The 16,011-nt window shown below is 37.6% G+C and overlaps 1 protein-coding gene across 19 annotated transcripts in view; it reads right to left on the bottom strand.

Annotated features, from left to right (window-relative positions):
* Positions 1–678: 678 nt before the first annotated feature.
* Positions 679–16,011, bottom strand: part of OSBPL3 (oxysterol binding protein like 3) — a 97,754-nt gene continuing 82,421 nt past the window's right edge. For 18 of the 19 annotated variants that reach the window (XM_064506286.1, XM_026103758.2, XM_064506287.1 and 15 more), the window contains 7 exons: positions 14,166–14,229; positions 10,723–10,801; positions 8,541–8,685; positions 6,989–7,133; positions 6,176–6,302; positions 5,513–5,635; positions 679–3,795 (listed from right to left, as the gene is read on the bottom strand). In XM_064506286.1, coding sequence (XP_064362356.1) covers positions 3,699–3,795; positions 5,513–5,635; positions 6,176–6,302; positions 6,989–7,133; positions 8,541–8,685; positions 10,723–10,801; positions 14,166–14,229 — 780 coding nt within the window. In that variant the 3' untranslated portion in view covers positions 679–3,698. Of the gene's footprint in view, positions 3,796–5,512; positions 5,636–6,175; positions 6,303–6,988; positions 7,134–8,321; positions 8,425–8,540; positions 8,686–10,722; positions 10,802–14,165; positions 14,230–16,011 lie in introns of those variants that run through there. The other variant, XR_010387632.1, reaches the window with a different exon arrangement.

Genomic DNA, 16,011 nt, shown 5'->3' with positions numbered 1-16,011 from the left:
GAAAGGAATGTAATTCCACTCAATCTAATGACACCAAAGTGCACTTTGTTACTGAGAACAGAGTCCTATACAAATTATGCTGTTGCTTCGTAACTCCAAACTTCCTGTGCCCCAAAATCAGAAACTGAATGTCATGTCTACAAATCTGGAAGTACATCTGTGAGTTTCTCTTTCTATGAATACTATTTCCCTGGAAATCTGTTTTTCTTTGCTATGTAATTTGAAAACTGACCCACTGTTACATCCAAACACCCAAAGGCTTCAGCTACTCCATGGTCTTGATATAAATTTATAGTAACTGTTTTTACTTTTTGAAGGGGCACAAAGCAAAAGGGAGTTCTAGATGAGTGATTCTCAAACTGTGCCCCTCAAAACCATGTTAAATAATAACATTTATAAAGTGGTCAAATAAGAGTGCTACAACATGTAACAGTCCTCATGAAATTTTAAGATTGATCCATTCAGCTAAACATCTTGGGAATTGGTGCTGTGTGTGAAAGGAAGGACTAAGTTGCCTGATATTTTCTTATTACCATTCAGGGTAGAAGTGTAACCATGTACAAAACCTAAATGGGGGGAAGAAAAGATCTCCAGATTTCAGTTATTAAAAACAATATGTCTTAGTATATTGCGAAAGGCTAATGTAAGTTACACACTTGTGAATACATCAGAAGTGTCTGAAGTAAAAAAATTTGTACAACTTTTTATTTTACCAAGAATAACTGTATAGAGGATACTGTTTTCTGAATGATGAATATATTTGTATACATACACAGAAATAACATCAAGACAATTTTCTTCCATTTCTTAACATACCGTTGACAAAAGTTGAACAGCTAAAACCAACTCTTTCATACCAAATTAACCAGGGACAGCTATACTGGCATTGGAAATGTGGGGTCAGAGCATCGTTCACAACTGGTTATACCTGGCTGGCAGGTGTGTAGCACAGTTCTACAAGAGAAGCTATTACCTGTGCAATGATTTTGCTTTGAGTATCTAGGAAATACCCTGGATTCTTCTCAGGCATTACTTTACTGGGGATGATAGTAAAAACTTGAACGGTTCTCCTTCCTAATCTGGGAACGTTGCCAAAGAAAACAGTTTTATATAAGACCCTTCCCAGCCCAATGCTTCTTGTCATTACCGAAATGCATTTTAGACACTTATTTAGACTGTAAGATACAAGGCAACATTGCCAGCCTGAGTTCTCAAAAATCATAACTCAAACACTGAAAATAATGAGATTAGTTTAACACCTGCAGTTTTTAATGCATTACAACTCTTACAACTCTAACTTTGCTTTTTGCCTCTGACCCTTTAATTTTGGATACCATTAACTATTAGGTCATATAACAAAGTGTATGGGGAAATCCATTTCATATATCAAAAATAATAAAACAGTAGTCAGATCAGACAACAACAATAGCTGCCAAATAGGACAATGAGTAAGTTTAACACATCCTATATTCCTCCACAGATTTTACTCCCTTTCTTAAAAACTTAAAAAAAACCTCTCTACCCTCTTCTGTTGTTAAGTGAATATTATTTTGAGTTTAAATAGTAATTACCAACAGCAAGGCTAATTACAAATATCAGCTTATGTCTGTGCCAAGTTTTGATAGTTAATACAAAAATAAAATGCAACAAGGGATCAAGCTATGAAGAGATCCCCACTTTCCTCAGAAAGCTAAACGGTCCCCAGAGGTTCAGATTTCCTTTGGAGTTAAAGCCCAAATTTTGTCTTCATATTGACTTGAACCCTGCATCGTTGTAAGCTGCTGGCTTCCTAGTTGGGTCTTGAACATAATTCTTTAATTTGTCTTTTAACTTTTGCTTTGCTAATAAATTACAGAAGTGACAGTGATGCAGAATTCCTGGGTAAAGCAAATAAAGGTGACAGAGCACTTGTCTGCTTCTAAGACAATGGAGTTTCAAGGTAACAGGAAGCAAAATGCAAATATATGTATATTTAATCTAACATCACAGATGTGGTTTAAAATGAAAGCATTCATAGTATTTCTTTCATGTTACATACAATACATGGATTCATTTTTAGAACGGTACAGCACATGATGAACTGTAAACTTCTCTAAGCTACTCGTTCCTCTAGGAGGCTCCCTTATCCATACAATGTCCAATTATTCCAGTCCCAGGCCAGTTAAACATGGCAACAACGTTTATCACGGGTATGGTTTATTTTGTATTACTAATGTGGCATGATACACATAAGAAAAACAAAAGGGGTTGTTGGTGGTGGTGATGACAGGATATATATTTTTTAAACTTGAAAACTCTGTTGTTGCCAGAGTCACAGACATGTAGAGCAGACGAAGAATCACAAGCTAGGCTTGAGTTGCAGATAGGCAGGAATGTATATTATTCTATTATGTGAATTACTGCAGCATTGCTGTCTGAAGGAAAAACAAGAACACTGCCCATCTCCATTATCTTCACTCAAAAGTGCGACTTCTGCTACATCTGTTTCCTGCTATAATTTTGACCTATTTAGTATTTCACAAATCTATCCACATGTATAAAATTACAGGAAAGAGATGCAACCAATTTAGTGCAAGACACTTGAATATTTATCTGAACATAACAGACAGAGGAAGATCAAAGATTCCATACATTTCTCTATAAGGCAGATGGTCTCTTTTTTTTAAATATAAGATCTTACATATGCTGTTCATTTCTTAAGAGGTAGAAAATATCAAAATACTACAAAAAAAATTTCTAGCTTAAAACAATCAGCTTGCTTAGTCTTTAAAAAGTCTTACTGCTGCGATTTTTAGTTTAATAAAAACAAATGAAGCTATGGAAGCACAGGATTTCGTGCTCTGTATAGATTTTACTTACTGAAAAAAAGAGAGAGCTTCTTCATCTATTCAGCGCTCAAGCATTACATAAGAAAAGATCTCCTCCTCTTGCCCTATTGGGGGCTAGAAATCTGAAGATTCCTAGTGGAAAATTTTGGCGATTCCTGGATTCCTAGCACTACATTTAGCTGGGTACAGTTTATGTGTAAGGCAGTAGAATCACTGATGTAATCAGCTCAGAACTACCTGTTCCATAATACCAGTAAGAAAGTTAATAAAAACAAAAGCTTATTTAAATCTTTTCCACAGGCAACACAGGATCGTATTCAGATTCCAGCACCAACTGAAAATCTCTGTTTCAGCAATTTCGACTAGCCCAGAGACAGCTACACTCCTCTCTGAGCTGTGGTAGCCTGCCTGCAGTTTGAGTTACTCAGGCTTCCACTCTGCTTTCTCTCAGCATAGCTAGGAGATGCTGATGTTATTGTCTCCAGTGCAATTCAGTAAGGCATAAGTTAACTCAGAACTGACGTTATTACACATTGGAAAAAGTAGTGTAAAAGGTCCTCTTATCCCTCCAGTCATTAACATTCAGTAATATTTATTAAATAGTTTATAAAAAGAAGTTAGGCTATTTATACATTCAATCAATCATTGCAATAGTCAGAGTAGAGAAAACAAATGCAGTATCAGATTCTAAATTAAGCACAATTCTGGAAATACGCACATTTAAACACATACACCCCCCACACACATATTATATGTGTGTGCGCATATAATATATATATATATATATGTATATTAATATATGTTTTATATATACTTCTTTTAAGTCAGATCTGAGAACACAGCATAGAGTATCTTCACTTGGTTCCTCTTTCACCAGAGGACAGGATTGTCCAGTTTGGAAAAACCAGGTTCTTTTCTAAGGTCCATGTAGGTTCCATTGCTCACCCAGGAGTCATCTTTGGATTTCCTAACAAAGATAAAACAAATTTCCCAAATGTAATGCTGGCATTTTCTTTGCACATGCTGTTAACGCAATGGCACACCGTGTAGAGATACCCAAACCAGCCCTTGAACCAACTACAGCACAGCTTGGTACAACGTTCAAAGGAGGCAATACAGCTTGGAGGACCAAACTGCTTATGCCTGCACTGGGCCTTGGAGAGGCACCTCACTAGCCTAGTGTTCAGTGAGATAAATGCTCACTTTCACTTTGACTTGTCAGTGCTTAGCATTTAAAACTACAGTCAAAGTTTTTTTCTGGGTCTCAAATGCCCACAGGCAGTTTATTGGAAACTTCTGCAAGAACAGCGTTCCTGTGCCTTTTTAAAATCTGAATGATCTGCGTTTCTGTCCTGAGACTGAATCCGAAAGTCTCCTTTTTCCTCTCCAAAGATGACTCATCACGTCCATTGCATAAAGAAAGCCTTATAGTTCTCAGTAAAGGAGTAGGGCTCATTGCGTTAGGTACTGTACCCTGAAGGAAACAGTCCGCTTTTAATCTGGTGTGCCACATTTTTGGCACAACAGCAAATTATTCTTTTAAGCATATCGCGCTTATTATTTATAGAAGACAGAAATCACTTTAACTCAAAGAAAAATGTATAATTCGTATCTACTCTAGCACAGGGCAACACTTTCACTACACACTAACTAGAAGTGTTTATTCTGTTATTTAAATCTACAGCACAAATCTCACTTTTCAAAGAGCATCCTTCTATGCTTACTGTGAATATGCAATTGCAGAGTATTAGATTTTGCTCCTATCCTGTCTTTTTAGTCTGCTGAAAGCAAAGTTTGCTTCTCTTTAGTAGCTGTGGTGAGTTAGCTCACCAGCTCCACGCACACCCAAAGGCCTGAGCCGCTCCATGGTCCTGATGTAAATTTATAGCGAGTTTTTTACTTTTTGAAAGGGCACAAAGCAAAAAGACTTCTAGATGACTGGTTCTGAGTTACTCCCTCTTTGCACCCATTTTAAACATTGCTGTTTCTCAGAGTCCTGCTCCTCAGAAGTACAGCACCTATATTCCCAGAAAAAAGTAGGATCCCAGATCTAACTGCAACACATAGACCAATTCATCTTGTCTCCCGCTCTCTCACTGAATTCTGAACAGAGAAGCCGGAGGGCTAAAACCCATGTGCTCACTAGCATTCACTTTTACCTTTTGATGATTGAAACCCTCTTCAAACGTTAATTGATTTACAACGGGAAAAAATAAAGCGTCCTCTAAATCATAATTCTCTCCCCATCACATAAGGGGGAACACGTTCAAATATAGCCCTGGAAATGAAAGGCTGCAATTCTGCAGCCTGCACAAGGCAGTCCCACAGAATTCAGTGGGAGTTCAGCAGAGGCAGTTAAGCTAAATCCATCCCCTTCACCTTGCCCGAAGGAAAGACAGATGCTACATTAGCATATGCCCAGGCTAATTCAAACTGAGACCAAATCCCATTTGCCTTCAAGGCAAAAGTTAGACAGAAATTCAGGGATGCAGTAGTAAAAAGGCAATGTATAATTCTTAGTTTTAACTAAGTTTGAAGTGTTTACATGGCCAAGGTACCAAAAAAAAAAAAAAAAAAAAAAAAAAAAAAAAGGAAAAGATGGAGCCTATTCTGTTGCAGTTTAGAACCAGAACTACAATACAAATTCCAATACATGGTAGTACACGCTAATCATGATTTAGTACCTGAAAAATCTAGGCTGATGCTCCAGATTGTTTTCTTCCAGAACCTTCCGTTGTTCTCTCTGTAGCTGCTCAATTCTCTGCTTTTGCATTTCAGCGCCTTCGATATTCCCTTCTTCTAGAAACCTGCAGTACCAGCAGTGATAAAAGACATGATTGGTGCTTCCCATCTGTCCCCATCTTTGTCAGGTTCCCTGGAGCTCCAGAATATAGCCTTCACAGCAGGTAGTTCCTACTATTTGGAAAGTAACCAACTACATCTGCAGACAACAACTCGCATAACAAGCTCAATGTAATTTTAATATTAGATTCTTTTCCTCTGAAGTTCGAAACAGTAGAAATTCTACCATCAAAAGGAATTTCAAGTTTTTGGCTACTCAAACACAGTATGCTGGACAGGCACTATCTGAAAAGATTTAGCACCTTTTAAAAGGCACTTGCCTAGAGACTGAAACATCCAAAAATCAATTCTTGAAAATATTGTTCCATACAGAGTAGACCAGCTCTTGGTAAGCGATTAAAATGTCTGTTTCAGAAGCATATTAATACAGAAATGGAAACACACTGCAAGTACCTACTCAAGATAGTCTGAGCTTGAGGTAAAGTGAGTGTACGGAACTTTAAAAACAATATTTGAGGAAGATGGCACGAAGGAAAACGTCTTACCTTTGGTCTGGCCTAAAACGCGTATCAGTGGATGGTAGTAATGGTCTGGTTTGCAGGTCCAGTTCATTTAGCTCTAAAGCAAACTGAGTAAATCCATACCACTGTTCATAATCTTTAGGCATGGGATCTACAGAAGAAAAAAAGGACATCAGAATTCCAATTAAATGCTTTCATCTTTAGAAGGAACCTTCCAAACTTCCCCTCTGTCATTTGTTCATCTCTTTGAGCCAGGATCTCGATTTTGGGGGAATAAAAGGTATATAATTGTGCATCAGAGCACATTTTCTCTTTTGTCACAGTGCAACATCAAAACAGATTTCTGCTCTCTCAGTTGAACCAAAGCAAAACTCTGATAAAGCGCATGGTACTACCCCAGTGCTTTTTCAAACTACAATAGACACAAACCCCCACGGGTTTGGGTGAAGTTCAGATATGGTTCACATTATGGAGTTCAGCTTTGTAGGGTATTCTCCAATATTTAATACAAGAAATCAGCTGCAGTTCTCTACAAAATAAAGTGTCCCCTCCCTTTCTTTCTGGAGTCCTAAATACACCCTTCGCATGCAAATGTGAAAATGATATCCCCCACCAAGGGAGAATGGGGAAAATGCAGAAAGGCAGGGGATGAAGTTATCTCAGTATTATTAAGTTAAATGGTTTATTCTTCTGGCCTATGTATTAAATGCTTGACAAAAATCTCTTCCACATAGAAATAATAAGCAATTGGGGCCTAATAAATAAGATGAAAACAGATAGCAAGTTTATTCTCAAGCAGATTTAAAATTCTGTACATCAACCATTCTGATCACTAACTTGCTCTCCATATGCAGTTTGAAGAGGATGAAGTCCCACAGTATAAACTTTCATGCCATTTCCCAAAAATTCGATGCACAACTTTCCCAGTTTTATCCATGACACTACCTTCAATCTCATGTGCATTTGGATTCCAGTATTTTGCCTAGAATTAAAAAGAACAAGGAGAAAAAGAGGTGTATAAAACTGAGTGCAAATGATTTTACCATGTGAGTAGCACCTTGTTGTAGCCTGTTTTTCTGAAATGAAAACTACTCCTTTAGGTGTGAATTATGGTACCACGTACAGAGAACTAATCTTAGTGTTACTAATCAGTGCATTAAAATACTAATGTTGAAAAACACACCTATTTTGTTTGCCTTTTTTTTAGGAGCAGTACTGGATGAAGCATAGTTGACTTGCAAATTTGTCCAGTGACAGATAACACTGATTCCCAACTTATTTATCTACATTCTCGCCAAATTTGAAGAAGAGGAAGAAGAACTGAGAAGGAACTGATACTCAAAGGAATTTGCACTTTAGCCAATTTATAATATCAAAGGTATAAGTATCTGCAGTCTCTCAATCTTCAAAATTTGAACTCCAAAATCCACTGCAACTTTGCAAAAACATTACAGTACTTTCAACTAGGTATTTGGAAGAAAAAAAATCACTTCAATGACTGCTAGAAAGCACAAATATTCAAGAAAACAAATAAGGAATAAAAAAAGGAACAGTTCAAAAATGATTATATTAGCTTTCCTTCTGCTGCTGAGCATGCCATGCTGCAGGTATATGCTGGAGTACTTAGAAACTGACCACAAAGACACAAGCGATGAAAAGCACAGCTTTGCTCCAGCAATCTGATTTGGAAAACCTGGATCAAAACAAGCCTTCTAGCATGTTGTGTGAAACTATTTTCCAGGTGAGAAATTTTGGCATCATTTTAGGTTTCCAGCTGATTTCCCTTTACTAGGAAGAAGTCATTTAATCTACTGCCAAACTAATTTTATTTTCAGTTTTCAAGGGAGTTTCTTCAGGATGTCATGTCTGATGCCTGGTACCAAACCAGAAGTTTTGAACAACAGCAACAACTACAAAACCCCTCAGTTAAGCTCATTCAAGTACATGGAAATGGCTAGAAAAGAGCATGGGCTCCCCAGTTCGCAAAGCACCTGTGTAAGGGCTGGTTCTGCAGCTGTTGGACAAAGGCATCCAGAGCACATGCCAATCCGTTAGCAGGAGGCATGTAATAGATCACTGCCAGTGTGCCCATCTCTCTAGTCAAATGCAAATATAGGTGTTTGATGATATTTCCTCCTTTCCCCTCCTTATACACCTTGACTGGAATCACCTGAGAAAGCTGTTGCTTTTCTTTCTTGCCTGGCTCTTCCTAATGAGTTGCAGTTCCTTCAGCATTAAAGTCTCACAAAGAATCAGAGGTAATTATAGGAGAACTGTAAGAAAACACAGCTTTTAAGCAGTTGTACTCTGCTTCAGCAGACAGCATCCACCCAGTGCTGTGTCTGTTAGAAAGGGCACTGCCAACATTGCTGTGGTTACTGGAAGTCACCTTTATGAAAGTCAGTTTGCAGTGACAAGTGTCATCGTTAAGATTTTTGATGATGATCTCTCCATAGTGTTCAATCCATCTTTGCCCACTTAAGATGTTATGGATGCAAGATGTCACCTTGTTCCACTCATAATGGTCTCCAAAACTGGAAAAAATTACATACAAGAGAGAAATCTCATGCCATGTTTAAACTAGCACATTAGCTTAGGAAAAGATCTGCAAAGAAGTCTACTTAATACTAATAATAAAAACACACTTTTTGAATGCCTCACTGTTCTTGTCCCAAATAAATCCTACCTCCTAGAAACCCCTTTTTACTTCTGCTATAAACTACAGTCTTGAACTCAGTTCTCTCAGCTTCCCTGCCCCTCTTTACGAGCTTAAGTTTCCAAAAGTAATCATTCTAATTCATTTTGCTGGCTAAAATGCCCCATTTCCCAGTCTGTTACATAGCCCCACGTCACATTGTGAGCATGTGGGCCTTTGGAGACAACGTGAGTCTCTTCATTGACTGCAATGAGCTTGGCTCAAGTCCTTGAGCCTGACCCTATGCGCATGCTCCAGTCAAGAGCAAAAGCTCTCACCAGCTTGTTCAAGAAGCAGCTGCGTGCTGGGAAAGCGCAAATGGGGAGAGATGAACAATGGAAATACCAATAGATAATATAACATTTCACCTTTCATTAAAAAAGTAGATGTTCTTACAAAACAGCTTTATAAAAGCTCAAAGTCTGTCTTCATGACAGGTAAGGTAAAAGGTAAGCTTGCAGAGCACCAGCTTCCTCACAGCAACTGCCCTTAGCTCACAGAAGTGCATTTATCAGCACACATCCCATGGTGATATTAGAAACTTTCCCCACCTCCCCCTAATTACTCATTTGCACTTAATGCATTGTAAGACCATATGCAAGGACAGTTCCTATGGACTAGCAGATATGCTGCCAATTTTCCCACAGCAACTTGTTTTCCTGCTCCTACCTACAGTTCACATGCTCTATTATGCACATTAAAAATACTGTATATGCTCCAAAAATAACCTTAATACTGATGCCTCATTTCTGCCTAGCCTCAGTAGACAAAGCCTTTTTTGTAGCCAATTCTAGAGCAGATGCTTTTCCCACAGGGATACAAACCAACACGTGCAGACAACATGCATCACAGAAAATACTGCAGTTCATCGGCCCACCATGGGCCCTAATCCATTAGTTATTTTGCCTCTGAACTTTCATTGACATCCTAGAGATCTCTCACTACCCAGTTTATGCTCACCACTATGATCAAGAGAACACATCTTTTATACACCACCCATATTCAATTTTATCCACTTAAAGGAAAAAAAAACATGTTTAGTTTGTCTGATCACTTGGGTTCTTGTATTTTTTTGTGTAGATGGCAAAACCATCAAATTTGTAGACTCTTTGGAAAACAGGCTTAACTGGAACACTACTCAAACTTTAGAACTCTGGTTCTGCAAATATGATGGACATAGGGCAAATTTTAAGGGATTTTAATTGTTTGATCTATAATGAACACTGACAAGTCAGCACAGGAACACCGCAGATATTTATTTTTAAAGTAAGACTATATTCAACACTTTACTACACTGGCTGCTTACTTCCTTTGATAAAAAACACCAGATATGCTACCGGTGCTATTGATCACTTACAGTAGTTTTTATGTAGAGAGATAGATAGATCGATCAATCGATCACTTATAGTTATTTATCCAGTGATAATAGCTATCAGCCTCAGCCACAGACCAGGACCCCATAGTGTTAGGCACTGAACAAATACAGGCACAAAGACTGTTTCTCTTCCACAGAGTTCTGTGGCTGTTCTAGACAGTTAAAAAAAAAAAAAAAAAAAAAACAGAGAAAGAATTCCTGTCTTCCTCTACCATGCAATATTTCCATGTAAGGTTAAAATGCATGTAGCTTGAAATTCAACTGTACCAAACCAAAGCACCAACTTGTCAAGAGATCCAGGAGTAATAGTTTTTATTTTATCTTTTGTTTTTAACCTTTGGAAGAGTTAATGCTACTATTAAAATAAAGGGGGGGGGGAGGAATTTCATAATCATTTATTCTTCCAAAGGTCTAATATGGCACTGTACAGCTTGTTCTCATTTGGGTAGAAGTAGCGTGTGTGTGCATATGTATACAGGAATGTGCTATTGCACCACTTACGCTGGCAGAGTTACATGTGTTGTACCAACTGGAACAATTTCCATGGACTTTCCCCAGAATTTGTTTTTCCACCTTACATCTGAAACAAGAGGGGGGGCAGGGAGGAAAAGGCCATGTTTAGTCATAAGCACAGGTGAATCAATCTATTTCTGTGCTCCACTTCATTCTCAAGAAAATGCAAAATAACAAAATACAACATAATGAAGTGTTCAAAGTAATGCTGTGGACCTTTGAATGGTTGCATGTTTTTTCATTACACCAGTTTATTTAAAAACAAACAAACAAAAGGCACCAAAAGTTTAAGAAAAGACACTTCTGTTAAAAACTTGTTCAAAAGAGGGGAATTTCAATAAGCTATTTATAGGCATTATACATTCATCTGCAATTCAACAGTGCTGGTGAATGAAGGCAGGCATTTCCAAAAACAAAGGCAGAATTTCAGATCCAAAAATATACCACCTAAAAACATCTGCAATAAAGAACCAAGAGAATGATTCAAAGGGCACAAAATCTTGGACTTGTGTCCAAGTCTCACATCATTTTCTCCAAAAGAGAAAATGAAGAAAACTCTGTGCAAGTTTAGGCAAATTTATGGAGGGGTTTATTACGTTATCAAAACCACCTGGAAGCAAAATAAACATGGGCAGGGAAACATGACACAAGGGGTCTAGTTAAATCAGGCAGTAACTTTCATAGCAACTTCAGAGCCTGGGTGATGGCATCCTTGCTGTATTAGACATTAGGAACTCCAACTCCATTCCCCATCTAATCTGAGAATGAAGGAAGAATTCATCTCTAGTTTCAAAAAGACACAAGGAAACCCAAAACACCATGTCCCACGCAACTGTGGGGAGGAAGCTGTTACTCTGGCGGCAACATGGATGCTCAAATTGTAGTCAGGAGAGTACGCATCTCCGCAGTATGTAAGTGACAGTGACAAGGCTGAGCCACTAAGCTGCCTACTGTTGCAAAGGCAAGGGAATGGGACATAGGGGAGAATTCCTAATAGAAAAATGATTCTTTTCTTATCGCTTCAGAAAAAGGCCTTGCATTTAGTTTGGCAGGTGTATGGTCTGTTAGCATCTTTGGTGAAAGAAATTTGGTTGTGATTCCTATACTGTATGATAAGAGATCCAAAACTACCTTGCCTATGAAGGCATTCTGCCAAATTCTGTACTTGCTTTCTCTTCTGTAGTGGACAGAAAAGAAAGGGCAAATACAAGATTAAAATCAATAAATACTAAACTACATTAACTATTTCAACATAGAATAAACAGCAGGTCAACGTTCTCCAATTATCTACCACCAAGTAATAAGAGAGGTCAAGAACACACACACACTGCAGAGGGTCAAACTGTTGAGCTGTAGCAGACTGTTATGTTCTATGTTCTCAGAAATGGCAAGCCTGCCACACAGTGATCAGTACCACTGGAAGCATCTTAGGAACCAGTGCGTAACTTGATCATCCAAAAATTTTAGGACAGGTTAAAAAAAGTGATTCCAAGTTATTCCAAAACTATGCCCCAGACCAATTCAGGTGCAGATACTGTAAATAGCTGGAACTTTCTATTTTGAATTTCTACTATTCATGTATCCACACTCCTCCTCTGCAAATGAGCACTACAAAAAATAGTGTCAGTTTCACAAGGCACAAAAACCAGTTTCCAAAATAACTGCCCCTGTCAGAAGCCAGTCTTCTGGCTCACTGGAGATGACCAAGAGATTTCCGAATGCCAAGACAGAGGAACTATGGCCAGCGTGCGATGGGATGACAGCATTATCAGGAAAAGGAGAAAAAGAAAACCCACAGAAATATTTTAAAGAGGACAAACATAAGTATAAATTGCATTTAATTTCTTCAGATACAACAGAACATCTGAATCCCACGCGCCTTTAAGTACAGTAACAGCTTCTTAAAATTACAGAGCAAACACATATCTGATCTCTGAACTCTACCCTGCAGCATTTCCAGATGCAGTGAGGCATGTAGAAATTTTGCACCTCTGGCAATGTAGCTGAGGTCTGATTTCTTTTCATCCAATGATATTATAAGCAAAAAGATACTAGCACCCAGAAAGAATTTGCCTCACTGACAAGCTACCTTTAGGATTAACTTAATGTTAATCTTTCGAATCTAAATTAAGATAACCCTATAGCAAGAGCCACAGCATTTACAAATTGCCCTTACATTTGGAAAAAAAATAAATAAAAAAATCACTGTCTATGTCTCTCACAAGCTCAGCTAGCTGCATTTTTTTAAACGAACTGCTGCACCCTGACTCAGTCTCCTGGGGCATCAAGAGCAGACCTCAGATTCTCATTCTCCTTGCTCAGATTCTCAGCTCTCATCTTTAGAGAAGAACCTTGTTTTCTAAATGCATGTTACAACAGTTGACAGATTACAGTTTTCAAGATCTGTTAATAAATAAATCAGTCTCTCTAGTTTCTATTAAGACAGGCTGCTACCTAGTCTTGTATGTACAGTATTCAGTTATTGAGTAAATTTTTGGCTTATCTCTACTTTTTGACCAAGAGTAAAAGTTTCCTGTCCTGTATTTTAAAGGGCAGAGAATTACGCTGAATAAAGAAATCCAGACTAACAAGAGAGGTCTCATTTCTGTTCAGCATGGCTCCATCCACAGCAACTATAATCAAGTGAGCAGTCAATCATAACAGAGTTAAAGGTTGTAATACAGTGACACTGTGAATTTAAATCCTTCAGCCAGAGTTTTGTTAAGTCCGTTAAAAGGCATGGTTATGTTCTGTGAACACTGTAAAAATACCTAACTGCATAGATATTGTAACTGGCTGACATCTTCACCAGAGTTACACAGCAAACAAAGCTCCAATGCATTTTTTTTTTTTTTAGACCAAATGTTAGTAGTCCCTCAGCACAAAATTTTACCATACAGTAATAAGGTTAATGAAGAAAGTCACAGTAAATATATTTGTCCCTGCTATGCACATTTGGGGAAATTATTTTCAAAACAGGATTGCAATACCTGTCAGGGCTCAGGATTTAACTTGTAGTTTTCCAAACTCTATTCTAGGTTGTTAGGCTTGCTTTTTTTGTTTTTTTTTTTGTTTTTTAATATTTAAAATATTTTTTAAAAATATTTTTTTTTAAATGAGGTGCAACTCTTCTCTAGTAAACAAAAGAAAAAATAAACAGCAGAGAAAATATTTCAGAAGATTTCAAAAAATGCAGGTATTCGTACATGAAAACAATGATTATGTAATGTTATGAAAGACTTATTAATTTTTGTAAAGGCAGAAAATCCAGGCAAAAAGCATGCCAGTAAGTAAAGGCTAGGATTTCTTAGAGAGATTCTGATATGATTTAAACAGCTGGGAAAGTTCACCTCTTCCCAGCTTCTAGGTATTTCATATAGATATGTAATGAAACTATTATTAAGGCTGTAAAAGATGGACTAAAAAGTTACCTTGCCAAATAGCAAAATTCACAGATTCAGCATGGCATGCAGAAATAGGTGGGTGGTGACTGACCTAATAGCAAAATATGAAAGGAGAAGAGACAGTCAGACATATTAACACTTGAACAGTCTTTTTTTCCTTTATTTTTCATACATGGCATTTACAATTTGAACATCTACTTTCCTTTCGCAGTTGTCTCCTGAAGGGGGAGCCAGTAAGATTAATAAGGTACAGAGGCCTAAGAAGCCTTGAAAGAAATAGGAAGCACTTTTATTTTAAAAAGGCCTCTTTTGTTTGAGTGATAATTTAACTATTTATTTTGTACATTGGCTCAAATGCAATAATTATATTTAGCCTTAGGGCCCCATTCAAATACTAATAGAAGCTGCAGTGTAAACACACAGAAGTAAAGAAGCAAAGGGCCAAGCTCTTCTGTACAGTAAATAACCACAAATCCCTCCTGCTATGGGAGGGAGAGGACAGCGCTCAGCATCTCTGAGAAGGGCCAGGGGTGGAGAAATCAGACCACGAAATTCCATCCAGCATCAACTACTGCTGTGATGGCAACACCGGACATTTCTCTAGTCCAGAACTCCAAGCATTTTGATCAGCTGTGGGTAACAGCACATACATGAATAAGGGCAACCACCAAAATAGCAAAGCAAGAACTGTAAATAAACAAACAAAAATACAATGCAGACTATTAAAAGAAAACAGCAGATAAAGTGACCACATTAACCAGAAGCAGCAAGCTTTCTTGGCTGCCCATTCTCTCTTCTGGGTGAACATGACTAAGAACTGACCTGGACCAACTCTGATGTATAATGCCTACTGTTCTTTTGACAAAGCCACCTTAATTTTCAAGCAGAGTTGCTACTTCCTACTCTGAATTTCATTTCTTAACTGCATACATGGCTCAAATGTAGTTTCACTTTCTTTGCTACTCATTTTTCAGATTTGTTATCAAACTTTTTTTCCACAGCCATCCAGGTCTTAACAACTTCTAATCAATTAAAAACAAAACTGAACAAAAAACCACAGTACTAATTACTCTTAGTTATGTCCTAATTTACCCAAGGCAACACTGTATATCTCTCATTTACTTCACCCAGATTAACCCCAGATGTCACTATAATTCACAGGTTAAACCTAGCTCTCACTTAAACTGTTATAATTCCAAAATAAGCTCATGAAGATAAAGTAGGGTTATTCTAAACTCACTCTAGGGAGAGAACAGAATCCCCACTATTTTATACGTTTTGCATACTATGTGAATTACACACTGAGCATCTACACTAAGTTATCTACAGCAAGCATCAAAATGTTTGCTCAAACAAGTAATTAGTAACAGTTTCTGATGCAAAGAAAAAGGTTTAATGCTTGCAAGCTGCATGAAATTTCCTTCCTTGTATACAGACCTCCCTTCCTAGTATTCCTCCATCCATATTAATACACTAACTTTACCACTTTTTAACTTAAATGCCCTTTATTGCACATACTAGAACAATAGTTATTAACAGCCCACGCCCCCAGTGTTTTAAAATTCCTCTAAGAGTAGTCTTTGTACTGACTTATCCAATATTCAGGGCAAAATCTTTTCCTTTCATTCAAATTAACATTAAATTCACTACCATGCTTTATTTGTCCCTTTGTTACTCCAATTTGTTGTTATGCGGATAACTATGGTGCTCTATACATCATCTTAGAATTAGGATAACATAGTGAAGAATCAGACATGTTACTGGAACTTTAAAATTCGGTACTTGCCCTTCCTATTTTGCTTTTTTTTTTTTTCCTCCTTTTTTCTTATTTTACTTATGCTAGTGACTCATTTCCTGAGACTAGGGAAAGATC

Source organism: Dromaius novaehollandiae, chromosome 2 (genome assembly GCF_036370855.1).
Source record: "Dromaius novaehollandiae isolate bDroNov1 chromosome 2, bDroNov1.hap1, whole genome shotgun sequence".
Classification (NCBI taxonomy): Eukaryota; Metazoa; Chordata; class Aves; order Casuariiformes; family Dromaiidae; genus Dromaius; species Dromaius novaehollandiae.
Note: the sequence above shows the minus strand (reverse complement) of the source record. Positions and strands in the feature narration are given on the sequence as shown.